This window comes from Cladophialophora psammophila (genome assembly GCF_000585535.1).
Source record: "Cladophialophora psammophila CBS 110553 chromosome Unknown aczJe-supercont1.1, whole genome shotgun sequence".
Taxonomy (NCBI): domain Eukaryota; kingdom Fungi; phylum Ascomycota; class Eurotiomycetes; order Chaetothyriales; family Herpotrichiellaceae; genus Cladophialophora; species Cladophialophora psammophila.
The window spans coordinates 3,699,012-3,715,307 of record NW_006912922.1 but is presented as its reverse complement, the minus strand read 5'-3'; the positions used below and the strand labels follow the sequence as shown (position 1 = coordinate 3,715,307).

The window sequence follows — 16,296 nt, the reverse complement described above, 5'->3', positions numbered from 1 at the left end:
TCTGGTGCGACCCCGAAAAGACGCCTAGTACAAGATTGCCCGGCACATCGCACGTCAACCTGCTTGTACTGGTACTCGGTGCAGTGAGCTCTATATTTCTCAATATTTCTCGATATTATTGCTACGGCCCGGAGACCGTGTGGGTAACAGAACCGGTTAATGGCTCATTTGTTCCATTAATGTTCGATCGTCCATTTGTCGTCTACTGTGACAATCCTGGAACTCCTCGGGCTCAGTCGGCGAGCTTCAACCCTTCTCTCTATCTTACATGCACAAGATTTCATCAAAACCACATGACCTGAATTCAGATAACAAAGGAAGAAAAGGCTGGACGCCCAATACGTGGAACTCGTTTCATTGCACCTAGTCTACTTCAACCACTAGCGGCCCCTGGAGATCTTCGATCTACACAGGTGCAGAGCGGTAGCTTGCCGCTCGTCGGTCCCGGAAATCGTCTCCTAGGCGCGGAAATTACCAGAAAAGGGTCTACATACGAATTACACATGATCTTCTTCCCCTCATCTAGGGACGGACTCCGAATCAGAACCGACTTTTGTAATACCTCAACATGCCGCTGGTGCCGCCTACGGAAAATCATCGGTGCCGTGGTAATGGGTCGCTTCATGTTCAACCAGGCCCGAAAACACCTCGATCATTCCCGATGAGACTCCGAGGAGAAGGACTCGATGTTGAGCGGTTTTCGCTGTCACCCACAAGAAGCGTGCAGAGGCATTCAGCAAAGACGACAGCTGTGGACTGGGGATTTCTCAACAACAGACCTGCACAGTATGTGGTCGCATTCTCATTGACCAGTTTTCGGAAGCCACCGCGATATATGCTGCAGTTAAACACCAATCAGAGAGATGGATATAGAATATTCCTTGAAACGGTTTACGCTCGCTGCAGACATCGGATCCTAGTCACGGGTTGAACCCACAGAGTTTGTTCTGGGGTTATTTGACCGGAAGCCGACACATCTGCAGATGACAGATCAGAGACCCGCAAACGAATGCTATGTTCTTGGCCACAAGAATTGCCAAATAGGGCAGTCTGTCGATATGCGACACGGGATGACTGATTATATCTGCACTGACTCAGCCTATCCCCCCCTCCAATTCTAGGGCAGACCGTTACACACTCATCAAGTGCAAGGTTTGGCTCATGTGCTATGACATGTACTCGATGGCTACAGACACCTGCTGTCTTCTCAAGCTAAATATCCTTTTTTTTTTTCTTCTCGCTGCTTTATCCCACAGAACAATCGAGACCGGCAAAAAATCTCTAGGCCTACTGAGCGGACTTTTGCCAGGGGAAGACCACGGCATCTCTCAGGATTCAGCCTCAATTCAACGTACTCGAAGGGGAAAGTGCATACTTCCCGCTAAAAGAATAGGATCTCTCCAACCCAACTAGGAACAACAACCAGCACTGCAAGAGCTCTCAACTAGTGGCCCCTCTACAAACGATAAATGGTGACGGATTCTCCAGCGCAGACACTGCTTGCGACCCCATGGACGTAGCTCTAGCCTTGCCCAGGTCAGATCTTCTTTCCACTAAGACGGCAGCAATAACGACTCTGTCAAGAAGATGGTGACACCCAAGGGTTGGACCTAGCCGGAGCAATTGGTAAGAAGATGCTCAAAACATCGCGACTCACTCAGGTGTGTCTGCCTGATATGACAGGCTAAACATCTGGACTAAAACATGAAGAGGTGTATACCTGCACGCTTTGGCAGCGAAAGGCCCGTAAGTCATACGCTAACACAACAAAATCGGCGAAGCACACACACACACATATATATATTCATTAATTCATCACGTCATATACTCGCCGCGAGGCGGAAACGTCGAGGGGGTATCCGCTTTTATCTACTCCATGTTCTATGAAAATGATGTCAATCTAGGTCTACAGTTTATATCAACTCTGGCTTTTTGTGCTCGTATTCCATTGCAATCTCGCTTTTGTGCTCACAGTCTGGGTCCATTCTCAAGTGTTCGAATTTCTCTTTTTTTTTTGGTTTGGTTGTTTTTCTTTTTCTCTTTCTCTCTCCTTCCGCTGCTGTGTCGACCATGCTTTCAACACCCAAATTACCTTTGTGCCCCATTTTTTTGGGTGGTTTCAATTCGTGTTTGCGATTTTGTGAAAGTCCGTCCAGCTCAACCGTGCTAGAGATATTGAAAAGAAAATTAGAAGTCGCAGAGGATGAACGGAAACCTCTCCGCCCCAACTGTCTCGGGCCGTATTGTCATTCTAATGCGCCAACACGAGGGCCAGCAGTGCCATTCTCGTGTACAACCCGTACCGCATCTGCCTGAAATAGGCTGCGCGCTGATCAAAGTCGACTTCCTCGCTGATTTCCCTATTCCTCGGCAGCGGGTGCATGACGATCATGCTCTGCTTTGCGTATTTCAACACGGAGTTGTCCACAATCAGACTATCCTTCAACCTCTCATATTCGTTGAGTGAAGGGAATCTCTCTTTTTGAACACGCGTGCAATACAACACGTCGCTCTTGGCAACAACCTCGGGTGTGAGCGTGTCTGATTCGATGGCCAGTTGACCCGAAGACACAATAAGGTCGCGCACTTCAGCTGGCAAGGCAAGCGCCTTGGGTGAGACGAGATTGATGCGCACTTCATAGTACTGGAGGAGTTTCACCAGGGAATGGACTGTGCGTCCGTACTTGAGATCACCTGTGAATGTGACAGTGAGACCGGTGACAGTGCCCAACTCTTCGCGGATGGTGAAGAGATCGAGGAAAGCTTGGGTAGGATGTTCACGACTCCCGTTGCCCCCATTGATGATAGGCACAGGGGAAAATTTTGCCGCAGTGGAAGCAGACTCTTCGTCCGGATGGCGAAGTACGACGGCATCGCCGTAGCAGCCTAGCGTCCGGATACTGTCCTGCAGGGTCTCTCCCTTTTGAGTACTTGAGTGGTCGGTGTTAATGGCGATCGTGCGACCTCCTAGCCGCTGCATTGCAGCGTCGAAGGATCCCGAAGTGCGGGTGCTGGGCTCGTAGAACATCGTGCAAAGAACGCGGGATTGCAGGATGGGGAGGATACCTTGACGTTGGACACCCAAACGCATTTCCTGTGCAACGGTGAAGAGGATGTGCAGATCCTGCCGGTTGTACTGGTTGACGGAGAGCACGTGGCGATTTTTGAAGGGGGACGAAGCGAGAAGAGAGAGAAGAGAAGGCGAGATTGTGGACGGAGATTGGGGTTGGTACAAAGCTGCGGCTGGGAGCATTGGACTGGTCGTTTCTAGGACTTCATCCATGGGGCGAGCACGGACAATAGGCCTGCTTCGAGTGCTCATTGAGACACGTCTGGTTGCCATGGTGTCGAGCATGGAGGTTCGTCTGTCACTTGGACTCTCTACTTGTGCCTGGATGACGGGAGACGCAGAAATGCCCGCTGCCGAAACAGGATGGAGTAGGTGCGATGACATGTCCGAACCTCGAGGACCGTCGAGAAGCACTTCACCATCAAGGCAAGCAGTCTTTCCTTGGAAAATGACTCTCGAAACTGCTCCGCGCAATGTCCTTCCGACGAACGGTGACCATACCTCGCCAACTTGAAGCACATAGGGGCGATCAATATCAATCTCGACAGAGGTGGAAGCCTGTTCATGAAGTTCAAAGATGGCGGTCGGGTTGTCGTGCAGACGGGTGGTCACGTCGTCCACAGTCATCTTCCCTTCCGAGACCGCCGTCAACAGCAGCGGAAGAGCATCGGTAATCCCCACAGTGGGGGCTGCGTTTTCACCAGCAATCTGATATGGCAGGCTGCCAATCGAGAATACATCAATTGTCGGCAGGTGATCCCATAAAGCTTGCTGGTCAGCAGCGGATGGTAGCGCAGAGCAGTCGGGGTAGTCTGCTTGAGACAAAAAGAGACTGTAGACTGACACGTCACATGTGACTTTCAGGCCCTTCTCCTTGGAGAGAGCAATCAAGCTGATATCGTCCTTGGATGTGACGTTGTGTACGTGGACTTTTCGATCATGTAGACTTGCGAGTAAGAGGATTGATGCTAGATCTGTGGTTTTTGCGTCCGTCACAATTGGCTTGTAGGACGGCCATGTTCCGAAATGAGCTGTCACGGTCGCAACCTTGTTGATGTTGCCTGAAGAGAGATGGTTGAAAGGAATGAAGAGCGATCCGACCTCTTCCTTGACATTGACAATCTGCTCGGAATTGGAATCGGTAGCTGCTACAGACAGGTTGAAGTCACAGAATGCTCCACTTTGAGCATTGTGCTGTGCAATTTTCAGAGATCGGGCATCGGCAACAGCACTATCGATGCCGACGGGCATGACCCGAACCATGCTGAAGCCTGCTGCAATGGACGCCTTGGTGACGAGGGAGAAATCTGGAGATCCTTTCTGAGCAATACCGGGGACAAATGCAGCTACGTTGATCAACCCTGGAAGAAGCACTGTTCGATGACTTGTTTGGAAGTCGATATTCCGAATGTTCAAGTCATAGTGTCTGGCTAGGGCTTCGATGAGGATCTTAGCGATCTTGACATTCGTGATCAAGGGAGTCTGATAGTCGACAGCCATTCTCCGAGTACGATATCCTTTGCTCATATAATTCGCAGGTCTCCTAAATCGATTGCTGGAGGGCAAATTGATGTAGAGGTCGATCATGTTACTTGCCAGGTGCTGGGTCAGCGAATACTCTGATTTTTGATCTTTGTCGTCTCCACCAAGGACCTCCAAGTATTTAACTTTAATGCCATGCTCCTCAAGGAAGTCAGCCGTGCCCGAAGTTGCAAATAGGTTATATCCCATATGGTGCAATTTCCGCACCGAGGGAAGCATTTCCATCTTGTCTTTGAAAGATCCGATGGAGAGGAGGATGTTCTTTTCAGGTAGTTTGAAACCAGTCGAAATGGTTGCCTTAATATAAGCTTCGTAACGATCTCGTCCAAAGCAGGCAACTTCTCCAGTTGACGCCATCTCAACACCCAAGACGGGGTCTGCGCCGGACAAACGAGAGAAGGAGAATTGAGGGGCCTTGACACCGACGTAGTCTGGAGGTAGATTGACGGGCGGATAAGGAGTCACTGGTTTGTCCATGATGACGTTGGTTGCCATCTCGATGAGATCGACGCCCATGACTTTCGAGACAAACGGGAAGGATCGCGAGGCTCGAACGTTGCATTCGATGACTTTAATTTCGTTGTCTTTGGCAATGAATTGGATATTGAACGGACCTGTCACATTGAGAGCATTCCCGATCTTGCGGGTCGCCTCCTCAATTCGTGCAATAGTCTCTGGCTCAAGGTCCTGTGGAGGACATATGAGGGTGGCATCTCCCGAATGGACACCGGCATTTTCAACGTGTTCCGAAATGAAATGCCCAGTCATGACGCCGTCTTTTGCCACTGCGTCCATTTCGATCTCTTTGGCATTCTCAATATACTTGGTGATCACAACGGGATGTTCCCTTGATACAGCCACTGCTTGATTGAGGTAGCTGGCGAGATCATCCTTGGAATACACTGTATTCATTGCTGCACCAGACAGAACATATGATGGTCGTACCAGAACAGGATATTGGACCTTTTCGCAGAACTGTAGTGCGTCCTCGATGCTTGTAAGCTCTTTCCAGGAGGGCTGGTCCACGTTGATCCTGTCCAGCATTCGGGAGAATTTGTACCTATTCTCGGCCGAGTCGATCATCTCGGGCGATGTCCCCAGGATCTTTACATTGAGCCTGTGCAAAGGCAAGGCGATATTGTTCGGGGTCTGCCCGCCCATCGAAATAATGACACCACTGGCTGATTCCAGCTGATAGATATCCAAGATCGATTCGAGATTGATATTCTCGAAGTATAGCCTATCTGCTTCGTCGTAATCGGTGGACACCGTCTCCGGGTTGTACTGAGAGAAGTTAGCGGGGAATATGACAAAAGGTTGGCTGAAAATCAGTGCAGGAAAAAAAAAAGAATAGGATAACAAAGGTCTAGAATCCATCCAGGGAATAGTGTGCGCTCAAAGCCAATTGCCGGAGCAGAAGTGCGCAAGCGAGCATATCAAAAGAAATGCAACTTACATTGACCATGATGGTTTTGGAGCCTTGCTGTCGGAGAGTACGGATGGCTCTGACTGAGCACCAATCAAACTCCACAGAAGAACCAATTCGATAGACGCCAGAACCCAGGACCATTACTCCGTGGTCGTCGAACGCAATGTCGTGCTCAGTACCATTGTAAGTAAGATAGAGATAATTGGTGTAAGCGGGAAATTCGGCTGCAACAGTGTCGATCTGCTTGACGTAGGGGTGTATGCCTGCCTCGGCCCTTAGACGTCTCACCGCCAGCTCATTCGAATTCCAGTAGCGAGCTAGCTGTCTGTCAGAGAATCCAAGTTGTTTGGCTTGTCGAATCAACGCCGGAGAGATGCTGGTCGCCGTGAAAGTCGACATGAGTTTGGCGAAATCGCTCAAACCTTTCAACCGAGAAAGGAACCACTTGTCAATCTTGGTCATTTCCCAGATCTTGTCTACCGAATATCCCGCGTGCATGGCATTGGCGATCGCGAACATTCTTTGGTCCGAAGGAGTTTGCAGTTCGTCGTCGACGGACATTAGAGGGTTTGAGATATCCGAGAAGCCGAGATTATGAAAATCCACAGAGCGGATGGCTTTTTGAATAGCTTCTTCGAACGTCCTGCCAATGGCCATGACTTCGCCAACACTCTTCATCGAAGACCCGAGCTGTGTAGATACTCTGGTGAATTTCTTCAAGTCCCATCGGGGGATTTTGACAACAACGTAATCGAGCGAAGGTTCGAAGCAAGCACAGGTTTTCTTCGTGACTGAATTGGATATCTCGTTCAGTGGGATTCCCAGTCCGAGTTTGGCGGCAATGAACGCCAACGGATAACCTGTCGCCTTGGAGGCTAGAGCTGAAGATCGAGATAGCCTGGCGTTCACCTCTATGATGCAATACTCCTTGGAGAAGGGGTTGAGAGCGTACTGAATATTACACTCGCCCACGACACCGAGATGGCGAATGACATTGACGGCTGTGGTACGTAGCATGTTGTAATCTTCATCCGACAGAGTCTGCGAAGGAGCGACAACAATCGAGTCCCCGGTATGAATCCCAAGGGGGTCAAAATTTTCCATATTGCAGACGGTTATACAGTTGTCTCGGGCATCTCGGACAACCTCGTATTCGATCTCTTTCCAGCCCTTCATGCTCCTCTCGATGAGCACCTGTGGACTTGCAGCAAACGCTTTTGTGCACAGCTCGCGCAGCTGATTTGGATCCTCAGCGAATCCACTGCCGAGTCCGCCCAATGCATAGGCAGCTCTGACAATGACAGGAAATCCAATGTCTTGGACAACTCGCATTGCCTCCTCCAGGCTCGAAGCGGATGCTGATTTGGCGCATTTTTCTCCAATCGACTCCATGCTTCTCGCGAAGAGTTCCCGGTCCTCGGTGGTAATTATAGTGTCAATTGGAGTCCCCAAAACTTGTACTCCGAGAGCTGCAAACTCGTCTTTCAGTTGAATGCCGACTTGTAGAGCGGTTTGACCGCCAAAAGTGCAGTAAATGCCGTCCGGCCTCTCATATTTGATGACTTTCCGAACAAAGTCTGCGTTGACGGGTAGGAAATAGACCTTGTCGGCAAGACCCTTGGAGGTTTGTATAGTTGCAATGTTTGGGTTGATCAAAACGGTGTATATGCCTTCCTGCTTGAGAGCTTTGATTGCTTGACTGCCAGAATAATCAAATTCTCCCGCTTGACCGATGCTGAGGCCACCGCTTCCAAGCACAAGAACTTTCTTGACCGTTACACGAGGATGTGCTTGTTCGTTCTCCTCGACGGTACCGCCTGGGAATGTCACAGGACGAAGGAGAGCGTCCACAGATTCAATACTCTTCATGATCGCATCAACGAAGACATCGAATAGGAATTCAGTGTCTCGAGGTCCAGGCGTGGACTCGGGATGAAACTGCACGCTGAAGTACGGTCGAGACACATGCCGAATACCTTCGTTGCTGCCATCGTTTGCGTTCACAAACAATTCTTCCCACCCTTCACGAAGTGTCATGGAATCGACGGCAAATCCGTGGTTCTGCGAAGTGATGTAGCACCGTCCGGACAAAAGGTTTGTGCAAGGAATGTTGTGACCACGATTACCGAACTTCATTTTCAATGTCTCCGCACCAGCTGCGCGAGCCAGTAATTGATGACCAAGACAGATGCCGAAAATGGGTGTTCGCCCCTCCTTCAAAGCCTCGGAAATGTGTTTGATGGTTGTCGAGAGCATCGCGGGATCTCCGGGACCATTGGAAACGAATAGTCCATCGTAGTTTGTTCCAGCAAGAGCTGGAAAGTCAAAATCCCACGGCACCACGAGAACTTCAACCCCGCGAGATAGTAGACATCGCAGCTGATTGTACTTCAGACCGACATCCACAACCACCACACGAACAGGCCTCCCAGACGGATGAAGCAGAGCTCTGGTTGCGGGAGGAGAGAGGACTCGGGGTTCCCTCACAGATACCTCCGCCACAAGGTTTCTCTCGTTCTGATCATGCCAGTCGATTCCTTCAACTTGCTCTCGCCAGTTTTGCGGGCCCATCACTACGTCTCCATTGGGAAGTGCATCTAGTTTGACACCATTCGAAAGCTTTGGCTTTGAAGAGGGTCTTGCCTGGAGCATGCGGCCAAGCATGCTGCCCTCTTCTCGGATTATCTTTGTCAGAGCTCGGGTGTCGACACCACACATTGCCGGAACACCTTGTTCTTTCAACCAGGTTCCTAGAGAAGAAGTAGCCAGGTAATGAGAGTAACTCTCACCCGCGTATGAGGCAACCACAAGTCCTCCAATATGGATCCGGTCGGACTCGAAGTGCTTGGGGAGATCCCCTAGCAAGTCGTCCAAGGTCTCTCTAGAGGGCACACCGTAGTTGCCGACAAGCGGAAAAGTAATGACAAGGATCTGGCCGCGGTAGGATGGATCGGTCATAGACTCTGGGTAGCCTACCATCCCGGTTTGAAAGACGAGTTCTCCAGAAATGCTTTTGTTGGCACCAAAGCTAAGACCCTCGAACACTTGGCCATCCCGGAGCTCGAGATAGACTTTTGGCTGGTCGCCGTTGAGGGATTGAGGTGTGGCCATGGGGTTGAGAGCACCTATGTGGTCTCCGTCGATCTGGTAGGTCGGAGAAAGAGGCCCTTCGGTATTGCTAATACCCACAGAAGCGGCAACCGTTGGACTCTGAGGCAGATTACTGTCACTGGACATTGGGCGATGACCATCGGTGGTCAGGGAGACTGACCGACTCATGGCGAAATGAGAGGACTGCTGTCAGCACAGCAGGCGAACAATCAAGGGCGCATCTGATGCGTACAATGGCGATGATGGTGAGATTATGTATTCGCCAGTGCCAACGCCAGACCTCAAGGCAATAGGAGGAAAGTAGATTGCATGCTATTGCAGTCAGTTCCAGATGAAATTGAGACAGTCGACAGTGGACAGTGCTGAGAAAGTCCTTTTTTTGATGCCAAGCAGATTTTTTTGCTGTTGGCCAATCACGGGAAGAAGCAGGCCGTGGCTCTCCGCTATTGCTGCATCTGCCCGCCGCCAGGTTTCGGGAGCCACTCGAGGCCATCAAATTTTCACCCCGACATGACACTCCTGCCTCCCCGGAGAGATGACAAGAGAGGAGGGAGGAGAGCGGGTAAATCTCAAGAGAGACGTTGAAGTCGGGAGAATAGAGTCAGTCTCGGACCCAGAAAGAAAAACCAGAAAGAATAGCAGCAGACGCAGCTGACACGGCACACCCACGGGGCACTCTCAGCCTCAGTCAGTACCACTTTTCTTTGGCTTCAAGGTGATCGAGGATCGAGGTGGCTTCCCCACGCTGCATGCTGCACTGCATCCCGCTCTGATCTCCCCCCCCCCCTCAATTGCCCTCTGCATAAGCGGCATTAGGTGTCAAATTGGGTGCAGGCTTGGTGCCGGCCACCCTACCCAGTAAGTCACCCACAGGCCTCCCTCGGCTGCTCGCATGCGACCCCAATCACACGTCCTAACTGCGCAGCTCCATTGCATATTAGAATGCGCCTTATCTGCAACCGCTTCCCCTGATGTCACCAAAACATTGGCCTGCGCCCACGGTTTGTCCAACTGACCTCTCATCTCACTGCTATCGCCTCAAATTCCACCCTCCGCATTCTGCACATGCAGATGGAATCCCGTGTCTCTTGATGCAATCCTTTGCTTGCAGCAGCATTGAACCTCCACGATGATGGCTGCTAGTGCTCAGGCTGAGAGTTTTACCAAGTCCAAAGCGGGCCTGGCAGGCGCAGCTGGGCGCTGATCACCACTCGCATTCTGCTCCCTCTGCTCGTGCAAACAAAATATCCCGCAAACACTCACCGATATGCCCTTCACTCATCCCTCCCTGTCTTTTCTTTATTCTTAAGCAGACTGCTGACTCTCTATTAGTGTTCCAAGTCTGTCTAACGTCCAAATGTGTTTTATTTCGTCTTCGATTCCAAGTTGCGGTCATTTGTTTACGCGTTGCGAATTCTAATTCACCTCCCCATTGTGCAACCCTCCACCACCCACTACAAGTTACCTAGTCTCTGTTGGTTCGATCATGATCTCTTTCTCCCTAACACGGAATCCCAGGGGCCAGAGGCGCCGGGAACGGTCCCCTTTCTCGTCGAGCTACGCTCCAACGACACGATCCCCCGAATACTCACGAAACCCGACTCGACGCAATGGGAGGCGGTCTTCCGAGACCGACCCTGAGCTCATCTCTCAGGAAGATCAGGATGAAGACATGGACCATGAAGGAGACAGACTTGAAGAGGATGAGGATGAGGACCAAGAGGAAGAGGAGGAAAGCAACCAAGGGGCGGAAGACCTAAGTGACGAAGACGAAGACGGACCTGACGATACAACACCCCTTCTTCCCATATTCTCTGCGGCTCGTCTCGATGCCATCCCGGTCTTTGCCCTCACACACGCCGTCCGCTTGTTGGTAAGCTCTCGCTGTGACACGGTCTTGACCTGGGAGCAACTCCGGTCTCCCCAGATCTCACAATTCCTTGTAAAGCCGATCGAGCAAGAAATCCGCAGCAACCATCTGACTGCTGCAACGCATTATGCTCTAATGGCAAATTGTCTCCAGTATGGCAAAGAGGCCGCTATGTCCTCTGGTAACAGTGGAACAAACACGACTCGGGCAATGGTCTGTGAGTTGATTGCCATCAAACTGCTCAAAGACTTTTCCACGAGAGAGCTCATTGACGCCTTGTCCTATGACTTCGACCCTCTTCAAGGCCAATTGGATGCAATGGCTCATGCAGAGAACGAACGAAGGCCCACAGCAAGCTCCAAAAAACCGGCTCATCGGCCGGCAAGAATCTCGTGCTTCGAGATTGCCATCCGCGCTCAGGCTAAAAAGTTCCTCTCTCATCCGATGGTAGTGAAGCAGCTCGAGGCGATCTGGGCTGGTACAATTGTCTTCCACTCCGCGGCCGACAGTCTGCATCGGCCGTTGCCCACAACGAGTCAAGCGAGAAGTTACGGTACAAATAACAGTGGTTTGTCTGGAAAGCCCACCTCCACCAACACTGATTCACGCACTCCAAGGCGAGCAGTGACGCTGTACGATCCTCGTGACGCCTCTCTTTTCAAGTTGTCGCGGTTGCGAGTCCCTCGATACCGCAACATCTTGTCTACCTTGTCCTTCGCTGTTCTCCTGAGCCTGTTTGTCGCCGTCCTCGTGAAGCGCTCTCTCGAGATCACGACGCTCGAAGTCATCTTCTGGTTTTGGGCTGCCGGCTATATGCTTGATGAGATTGTGGGATTCAACGAACAAGGCTTCAGTCTCTACATCGCTAGTTTCTGGAACACCTTCGACTTGGGAATCCTCCTCATTTTGGTCGTCCACTTGGCGCTGCGCATCTACGGGATCCTCATGCCAGATGTCAGAAAGCACATGGTGGCCAACATGGCCTACGATGTTCTTGCCGCCGACGCCATCCTACTCTTTCCTCGGCTGTTCTCCGTGCTGGATCATTACCGTTATTTCTCACCACTTCTCATTGCCTTTCGATACATGGCAGCAGATCTCATTGCAGTTTCACTGCTAATCCTGATCAGCTGCAGTGGGTTCTTCGTTGCCCTCACATTGTCGTTCGGCGACGACGGAATTGATACTCCCAGCTCGGTAGCTTACGCTCTGCTACAAATGCTTATGGGTTTCACACCGGCTGCCTGGGACCGATGGGCGGGATACAACATTCTGGGAAAGACGATTCTGACCCTGTTCTTGTTCATCTGTCACTTCCTCGTAGTCACCATCTTGATCACCGTCTTGACTAATTCGTTCATGGCCATCGTCCGGAACGCGAGTGAAGAGCATCAATTCCTGTTTGCAGTCAACACCATTTCTCATGTCAAATCCGACGCGCTCTTCTCGTACGTGGCGCCGACAAACATAATTCAGTGGCTTTTGGTGCCTCTCAGGTACTTCGTCCCCTTCCGCCAATACGTCAAGATCAACCGAACTATTATTAAGATCACGCATCTACCCCTGCTGCTTTCGATCTTGTTGTATGAAAAGGCTATCCTGCAACGTACCGTCTACGACAGCATCGACCTTGTGGAGCGCCGCGGGCGTGTGAAAAGATCGACAAAGTTTACGCGGCTCCATCGGGCTCCTTCGATTGCCACCTTCCGACAGGACAGGGCTCTCGAAGAAGTATTCAAACAGCCTTTTGACAGTACCATCAGAAGTGCCCATCAAAGCCGAGACCGGCGCAAGGCAAGTAATGTGGTTAGCACATGGATGAACAAACTGGGCGACGACGTGGCAGAACCGCCGCAGGAGCAAGACAGGCAGATCGTCGATAGGCTCGAGGGCAAGCAAACAGTGTCTCGAAGACAGCGCCGGCTCAGTCGAATTCGCGACTTCTCTCGTCGAACAATGTCAGTTGTGTCCGACCCGGAGGACTTTAGGACCAATGCAGGATTCTTCTCTCCAGGCGAGGCACATCCCCCGACGGCAACCCCTTCCGCGTTAGAGCAGCCATCGCATAACACGGATGCGGATGGAGACGATGAGATGCCAACAAACGTCGAGGGTGATGAGGAGGACACAACCACATTTGAACATCGGTCACAAAGCGATGTAGGGCCTGAGCAACACAACACGGCCGCTGCCGTTCTAGGGCATCGTGACTACTTCACAACTAGACAAACGCTAGGAGGCCCTTCTCCCGAGGAAGACCGACCTATGGCTGCCGTTTCTCGGGCGAAACTTGAAGGGCCTGGCTCAGGGACTAGTTCGCCTTCACGACGCTCTCCCAAGAACCAGCCCCGTCATCATTCTCGCAACATGTCGGTGGCGACCATGATCTTTAAGCCCATGACGGATTCAAGCACGGACCAGACTTCATCAGTCGAAGAGAATAAACCACCAGCCACCAAGTCACATATTTCAGCACCTGGATCAGGAACTCGCACACCCGTCTCGAAGCCCGGTTCCAGTGGTACAGGGCATAGAACGCCAAAGCGAGCAGCAGCTCCAACTCGAATGCGACCGATACTTGTCACGAAAGACGAACAGAGCTTCCGGTCAACCCCGAATTTAGCAGGACTGGTGTCACTCAAAAGCCAACCAGCTCAAATGCGGCGGAAACCATCACTCGAGATGGATCTGGTATCAGACATTGGTGACAACAGAGCGATAGGTGGAGGCTACGTTGGCGCACTCCCCAGCTCATTTGCTGCTCACGTGGGTAAAGGATCAACCGAATCACGCCGTGCAAAAGAGCAGAAAGAACAGCAAGAGATGTTTACTAAAATTATGATGGCTCGGATGAATGCCCTCGAGGAGAGTTTCAGGGAAGTGATTCACGAGATGAGAGACCATATGAGACACGATGGTGACGGAAGCAGGAGTCGTGGAGGCGGAGCCAGGACAAATGGACCCAAGGAAAGAGCCCGGGAGAAAGAAATCGATCGACCACACGCGGCAAGCAACGACGCGGAGGCTGCTACACCCCGACCGAGCTCAGTCACTAGGATGGAAGAGCCCGCCCATGCCGAGCAGACCATGACAGAAGGAGAGAATGAGAAGAGCGAAGGGCAGAGAGCTATAGAACAGCCCGCTAGCACCTGAGAAGGGGGGCAACGGAGCGCTAATTCCTGAGCGTGCTAAATGAAAGGAGTCAAGTGTGATGCAAGGTCAAATTCGGGTAGCGGCCAGATGTTGTGGTTTGCGTTGATACCTTGGGTGGCTCGCAACAAGAGATCAACCCTGTGCTCCGTACTCGGTCCTCGGAATAGATTGAATTGTCGGTCGATGCGCATTCTACAAGCAGATGATAGTAATACTCCAGATTGATGGGTTAGCGAGGCTGAAATTCGCAAGGCTGACGTACAGAAGGCTAGCAGCTACGCCCGGTACCGACTCGCCGAGTACTAGCGCCCAGGAGTGACGCAACTGTCCAAGGCGAACTCCGCAGACCGCGCCAACTGCACCCTCGACACTCTGCATGCAACAATCAGGCAATTGCTCTTGTCCACCTCCATCAATCCATCCACCCACCCATCCATCCATCAGTCTGTCCCACCCAGTTCCTATTGCCACTTAACTGCTTCTCCTCGCCCTAAATCCGCGTATAGTTGACTGAGCTGCATCTGACGGGATCTCATCATTCTTGCCCCCGGACTTATACCACCCACCAATACTCATCCAGTGTCTGCAGCGCTCCAAGATGGCCTCGAGTTCAGGACAGTCCAACCAGCTGCTCTAGTAAGTACCGCCTCTGTGCACTTCAAGGCGAGCAAGTGTTCTCACCTTAGATGGCAGTGCATGCATTGCTCATGGAACCACTATCCTCACCGAGCATACATCACCTGGCACCTCGTCTTCTTCGGCCTCATCGCTTGCCTCAGTCATTCTCCCCAAGATCTCTCATTCGACTCCCGCGAAGCTCACCTACACCCACGACCGTCTGTTTGTCCACTACATTGCAGACTCGCCTTCCTCGACGTCGAATGGGTCCGACGAGCAACTTTCCAGTCATGCGGCTCTCACCTACCTGGTGGTTGCTCAGACAGAGATGGGCCGGCGTGTGCCGTTCGCGTTCCTGCTGGAGCTCAAGAAGAAGTTCCTGACACAGTATAAGCCCGAGTCTACGGATTTTTCGTCGTTGCCCGCCTATGGGACCGCAGCCTTCAACTCTACTCTAAAGGCGATGATCCAGCAATACAACACCGCCCCGCCGAGTGATGCATTGACCAATGCACGCAAAGAGATTGACGACGTCAGGGACATCATGACTGAGAACATTGAGCGGGTGCTGGAGAGAGGGGAGAGGATTGATCTTTTGGTGGACAAAACGGATCGGTTGGGAGGGAGTGCGCGGGATTTCCGAGTGCGAAGCAGAGGGTTAAGGCGGCAGATGTGGTGGAAAAACGTGCGGGTGATGGTGCTGCTTGTGGTTGTTGTCATCTTTCTGATCTATCTGTTCGTCGGATTCGGCTGCGGATTGCCCACCTGGAGCAAATGTGTTGGCTGAGTGAGTGAAAACGGGTGTATTGTGCGAGTCTTGATTGAAACGGACTGATCGAGGGCTTCAAGGGTTTCTTTCCTGGCCAGGTCAGCGTGTATTTCTATGGCAGTTATGGGGGATTGATTGCATTCGTGGCTACAAAGAACAGGTATGGCCATTGCACAATTCAGACAGAAATCGTGACCTCTTCCGTTGTCTAAATTCCCACAGTCGCAAAAAGAGGCTCGCATTCTCGCTAGAGGACCGAGGTACATAAGTACGTCGTACTGGATGGGATGGGATGGGATCCCGCTTAGCCTCCCCCACCTCCACCTCGTCTTCCACCTTCTCTTCCGTATGCCTTGCAATGCCCCCAAAGTCCCACCGAATCCACAGCACCAACACCAAAAGAGCCAATAACTATGTGCAGGGACAGAGGATAGGCACCGAATAGGGCTGTGATGGGCTGTGATGGGCTGAACCAGGTGTGAGGGAAATGCTCATTGCTCACCAGGCAGACACCACAAGACACCGCAAGCCATCAGACAAGCCTCAGGCCGTTTTTCGTCTTCTCACTTTCAGGCTTCAGCCTCACTCTTCCTTTGTCCTCACTGTGTGATTGACAATTTGCAATCTTCCTGTCTCTTCACAACTTGCATCTGGACACATTTATGGCTCACAAAGCCGGGTGACAAACTCTGTACCACCAGCTCATCACCTTCTCAGGCTTTCCAGTCCTCACC

The 16,296-nt window shown here is 51.6% G+C and overlaps 3 protein-coding genes across 3 annotated transcripts; 2 read left to right on the top strand and 1 right to left on the bottom strand.

Annotated features, from left to right (window-relative positions):
- Window positions 1–2,251: 2,251 nt before the first annotated feature.
- A1O5_01304 (protein pyrABCN) lies at window positions 2,252–9,278 on the bottom strand (the record flags this gene model as incomplete). The annotated part of the gene is made up of 2 exons (XM_007741923.1): window positions 2,252–5,896; window positions 6,069–9,278. 2 exons carry the CDS (start codon window positions 9,276–9,278, stop codon window positions 2,252–2,254), a joined length of 6,855 nt encoding a protein of 2,284 aa, XP_007740113.1.
- A 1,360-nt stretch (window positions 9,279–10,638) lies between these two features.
- On the top strand, window positions 10,639–14,175 carry A1O5_01303 (uncharacterized protein; the record flags this gene model as incomplete). Its single annotated transcript, XM_007741922.1, has 1 exon — window positions 10,639–14,175. One exon carries the CDS (start codon window positions 10,639–10,641, stop codon window positions 14,173–14,175), a length of 3,537 nt encoding a protein of 1,178 aa, XP_007740112.1.
- Window positions 14,176–14,773: 598 nt separating this feature from the next.
- A1O5_01302 (vesicle-associated membrane protein 7) lies at window positions 14,774–15,580 on the top strand (the record flags this gene model as incomplete). The annotated part of the gene is made up of 2 exons (XM_007741921.1): window positions 14,774–14,811; window positions 14,869–15,580. The coding sequence occupies 2 exons, from the start codon at window positions 14,774–14,776 to the stop codon at window positions 15,578–15,580; spliced, it is 750 nt and encodes a 249-aa protein (XP_007740111.1).
- Between the last annotated feature and the right edge of the window lie 716 nt (window positions 15,581–16,296).